This window comes from Asparagus officinalis, chromosome 8, assembly GCF_001876935.1.
Source record: "Asparagus officinalis chromosome 8, Aspof.V1, whole genome shotgun sequence".
NCBI lineage: Eukaryota > Viridiplantae > Streptophyta > Magnoliopsida > Asparagales > Asparagaceae > Asparagus > Asparagus officinalis.
The window spans coordinates 100,520,994-100,525,989 of NC_033801.1; the positions used below are offsets into that span (position 1 = coordinate 100,520,994).

At 37.7% G+C, this 4,996-nt stretch overlaps 1 protein-coding gene across 1 annotated transcript; it reads left to right on the forward strand.

The window, feature by feature from the left end:
• On the forward strand, positions 47-2,278 carry LOC109821599 (protein FAR1-RELATED SEQUENCE 5-like). The gene has a single exon (XM_020387776.1). It carries the CDS (start codon positions 47-49, stop codon positions 2,276-2,278), a length of 2,232 nt encoding a protein of 743 aa, XP_020243365.1.

Sequence of the window (4,996 nt, forward strand, 5' to 3'; positions counted from 1 at the left end):
TATGCTTTTTTAATTATGACAGAATTGCGTAACGGGAGATATTGAAATGACGGACATTGCACCCGATGGCTCTATCTTAGACACTAGTATTCCAGTAGATGATATTACTCCATTTGAAGGGAAGGAGTTTATAAGTGATAAAGATGCATACAACTATTACAATGCTTATGCAAAGAAGATTGGGTTTGGAATTCGCAAAGACACTTTGGAGAAGTCAAAGAAGACTTCAGGGGAGATTCTTTCCAGAACATTTGTATGCAACAAAGCAGGGAAAAATAAGGTGCCGAGAGAAAATGAAAGTGGAATAATTAACAACCGCCGACCGGAAACTAGACTTAATTGTGATGCAAAAATGAAGATTAGGTTGACTTCTTCAAAAACGTGGAAGGTTACTAAGTTTGTTGCCGAACATATTCATGCTTTAACAAGTCCCGACAAAGTAGCTCATCATTTTTCTCACAAGCAACGACATCGATCAAAGGCTTGTAGAAGCTTCATTGATAGCTTGCATGAAGAGGGAATGAAGCCCTCTAGTATTAACCGTGTGGTAAATGTTTTTTACAAGGGAGAAGATGACGAACGAGTCACCACGCAACAAATAATCGACCATATCAGAACAACAAGACACAATAATATTGGCACTGAATGCTTAGCTATTGTTAGACTTTTTCAAGATAGGAGGGAATCAGATCCAGATTTTTATTTCGCTATGGAGGTTGATCATCTTGGTACTATGAGGAGTGTGTTCTGGGCTGATGGAAGATCTAGAGCATCTTATTTGAGTCTTGGATATGTGGTAGTGTTTGATACTACATACAAGACTAATCATTTGAGTTTACCTTTTGCTCCATTTACGGGAGTAAACCACCACCGACAATCTGTCCTCTTTGGTTGTGCATTGCTTGCAGACGAACAAGAGGGTACCTTCGTGTGGTTGTTTTCTCAATGGCTCAAGTGTATGCATGGGATCGCACCAAAGGCTATCATAACCGATCAAGATGCACAGATGAGAAAAGCTATCAATAAAGTTTTGCCGAACACTCGTCATCGTTTTTGTTCTTGGCATATTAGAAAGCATATTGTTGAGCAACAAGTGAAGTTGAAGAGCAAATACGGGGATGAGATGCCTACATATTTTAACAATTGGTACCATGCTAGAAATATAAGCAAGTGTGAGGAGCTATGGAAAGTCATGAAGGAAAAATTTGGTATAGATGAAAATGAAGATACTTGGCTAACAAGAATGTATAATTTGCGTGAACATTGGGTGGATGCATACTTGAAGGATTGTTTTTGGGCGGGAATGACAACAAGCCAAAGGAGTGAAAGTATCAATGCCTTTTTCGATGGCTTTGTCAATGCAAACACTAGTCTTGTTGAGTTTGTTGGCCAATATAACAAGGCAGTGGCAACTCGTCGTGGATCGGAATCTCATGAAGACTTCATGACTTTGAATACTATGCTCGTGATGAGTTTCTCAAGTCCAATTGAAGCACAAGTGAGAAGAGCATACACGAGGGTGATCTTGAAGATGTTTCAAAAGGAGCGTGGTGATGTGTTGTCCTTACATTATGAAGAAATATCGAAGGAGGAGTTCAAAGTTGTATATTCAATTGGCAAGCATTCCGAAGACAAAAAAATTTGGGAAGAGGTAACTTATGAAAATAATAGAGAGATTAAAGTTGCATGCACTTGTGCATTTTGGGAAACCGAAGGGGTGCTTTGTAAGCATGTTTTATATATCTTATGGCTAAATCAAATAACTTCTATTCCGGATAAGTATATCATGCATAGATGGAAAATTGATGCAAGGTATAGGTATTTTGGCTTTGATGATGCTATGAAGTCGCGACAAAATGAAGAAAGCATGGAGCGGGAGAGTATTATAAGATTATGGGCTTTACGAGGAAACTTTAATGAGGCATTTGATATGGCGACGGGCTCAAATGATCTTCTTTCTAAGTTAGAGCAACTCATAAAAAACTTCATTACGGAAGCGGGAAAGGAAGTAAGGGGCAAGATAGTACAAACTCGGGATTCTCAAGTTGGAAGTGAAGTTGACTCAAATACTCATGTGATCGTATTAAGAGATGGCGAGGAGATTACGGTTCGTGATCCTCTCAAACCCGCAAAACTAATGGGGCGTCCAAGAAATTCCACTAGGATTAAAAGTGGCTTTGAAGAATCAGAAGAGCAAAAGGAGGCGAAACAACGAAAATATGGTCATTGTCAACAATTGGGTCACTATAGGACGGGTTGTCAATTGTTGGTAAGTTAAATTTAGTTCATTTGTTTTACATATTATTCATATATTGTTTATCGTTTCGCTTTTCTTAAAATATCACTAATTAATTTTTTTGTTGTTTTTCATTTATAGAAGAAACAAATGAGATAGGTTGTGAGATAGTTTACAAGAGTATTTTGGAGCTCAAGAGTAACAAGGTGTTATGTACTATTTTGGTTATTGACTAATGTATGGACTAATTTGGGTGTTTATTGACTAATTTGGTTGCAAACACTAGTCTTGATGTAAGTGAACTTTGATGATGTATGAACTTATTGATGTTGTTCGGTTTTAAATTGTTGGTAAGTCGTGTTGTATGTTGTGGTTGTATTGAAGTATTTGTATATTGTGGTTGTGAGGACTAATTGGTTTGATTTTGTAGTATTTTGGTTGTTTTGGTTGTATTGAATTATTTGTATAACAATCTTTACATATTGGTTTGAAAGTAGCAGCTAAGAATGGTTGCCCTCTTACTACTTTTGCACCATTCTGGAATAAATGTCTCAGTATGCCTTATGATCCTGCAGCGCCCATGTTTCCTCCTCAAAGAATATCGTCAGGTTCATTCTTTAAAAATCACTCACAATTTCATCACCCAGTTTTCTATATCTAATGACATGATGTAATTGTTGGTGTTTGAACATGCATATTTTCAAATTGTTGAAACTAATAATAGGGGCTAACAAGAGAAATATGTCTTTGATATTTTTTCCGTGTCATGTCATCCTTACACATTCGATTCACATTTCTCTGTTTAAGGAAGTATGTGATAGCCATTGTGCTTCTTCTGGTTGAGTTATCCTTGTGCTTTGTTCTTACCCATATTGATCAATTGTATAGTTAAGTACAGCAGTAAAACCAAATTTTCCCGTGGGACTAATCTAGGTGCCAAGTATTCCATTTTAGTAAATACTCTCGCCCGTGCTAAATTGTAAAACTGTGTGTTTGAAATGGGTGTTAATGATAAATGACATTGATTTGCTTCATAAAAATGACATTAACAATTAATCTCATAAACTAACTTGCACAGATTAGCAACTCTATTACTAGTGATCCTTCCCGTTACATCTTGAAGAGGACATTAACCCAGAATAAAATGCACAGTTTGTACTTAGCCTTCAAATATTCTGAAGCTAGTGTATCGTGATACTACTCAAGTTATCAATATGATACTGAAGTATATATTTCTGGATTCCATGTGACGTATCAAGGTGCCCTGCAGATACACTTGTTTTCGAGGATGAGTCTGAGAGAGGAAGTAATGTGCTCCTTGCTCGATCTTGGTCCCCAGGTTGGCGAAATGCTGACAGGACGCTGACAGCCTTTATCAATGGACCATTGATTGATTACTCCATTAACCGAAAGAAAGCCGATGGCACAACGACTTCTCTCCTTTGTGAAAGTACTGCAGCTTCCGTGGAGATGGGGAATGAAGTACTTTTGGGATACACTGTTGGATGCTGATCTTGAAAGTGATGCCTTGGGTTGGCAGCATATATCTGGCACTCTTCCTGATGGCCGTGATTTTGATCGCATTCATAACCCTCAAGTAGCATTTTAATTGGAAAAATAAAGTTATTAACTTGTAAAACGAATTATGCTGGGTTTTTTTGGGGCGCAAACATGAGAAGCAATTGAGTGCCGCATGACTAACATTTGGGTCTTAGTATCCGATCCATCTCCAAGAGTATGTATGTTATGTCACACCTGTGATGAAATAGAACTGAAGGTGTATATCAGGGAGTCGACATTTGATACAATAAGGCGATGTAATTTGAAACAACTAATTCTGATGTAAGATGATAAGATATAAACATGTCTATCCATCATGTACATGTTTCGGTTGGTCTTTTGTATGGTTTTCATAAAGTGATTTAAGAATGGTCTGTTTCTTCAGATTTTCATATTGTACTTCGTAAAGCAATAAATCTAATTAAAAATAATTTAAATCTTCTAGTTTGGTTACAGAAATCTGAAATTTGATCCACTTCATCCACAATATTTACGGATTCGGATCCTCTCCACTACAAAAAAAATAGTGGAGGGACCACTACATAATCACAGTCATTGATTATCTAGTTGATGGTTATGATTTTTTCTTTTAGTGTAAATTAGGAATGAGTGCAATACACGGGGGTATGATAAGTGTTAGATTTAGATTGTATCATAACCGCCTATTAAATAATCAACGCTTGAGATTAAAAGTAGTGGTCTCTCCACTACTTTTTTGTAGTGGAGAGGATCCAAATCCAATATTTACAGTAAAGATTAGAAATAACTCAGATCTTCATTCTCAATTCCACATTGTCCAGGCAACTATTTCATGATTAATCTATCTCTTTTGTTTTCAAACTTCTTCCAATCAAAAGGCAAAAAAAATCTTGACTTTGAAACGGACATGAAACCATAAATCCACATATGCATATCTAATCCAACCATCAGTAGCCCAATTATCCATCAAGTTCAAAAAGTTCAAGAAACATAGAAGCAAAGAGGAACATTTCCAGCCTATATATCTTTCCAAAAAAAATCCTATTAACTTTCTAGATTACCTTCATCTCTCCCATCGCGGAGACGTCGGCGAGGGGGTGGGGGAGGAGTCGCCAGCTCACTCATTTCTCTAAAAGCAGATTTGCGATGACGGAGGAGGAGCCGCGGCGGTGTGATTGGGCTCGCGGCGTGGTCGGGGCGGCGGCGGCGCGGTCGGGCCGG

Bases quoted from the DNA above. Each gene is read 5' to 3' on its own strand.
- LOC109821599 (XM_020387776.1), top strand. From the start codon at position 47: ATGACGGACATTGCACCCGATGGCTCTATCTTAGACACTAGTATTCCA.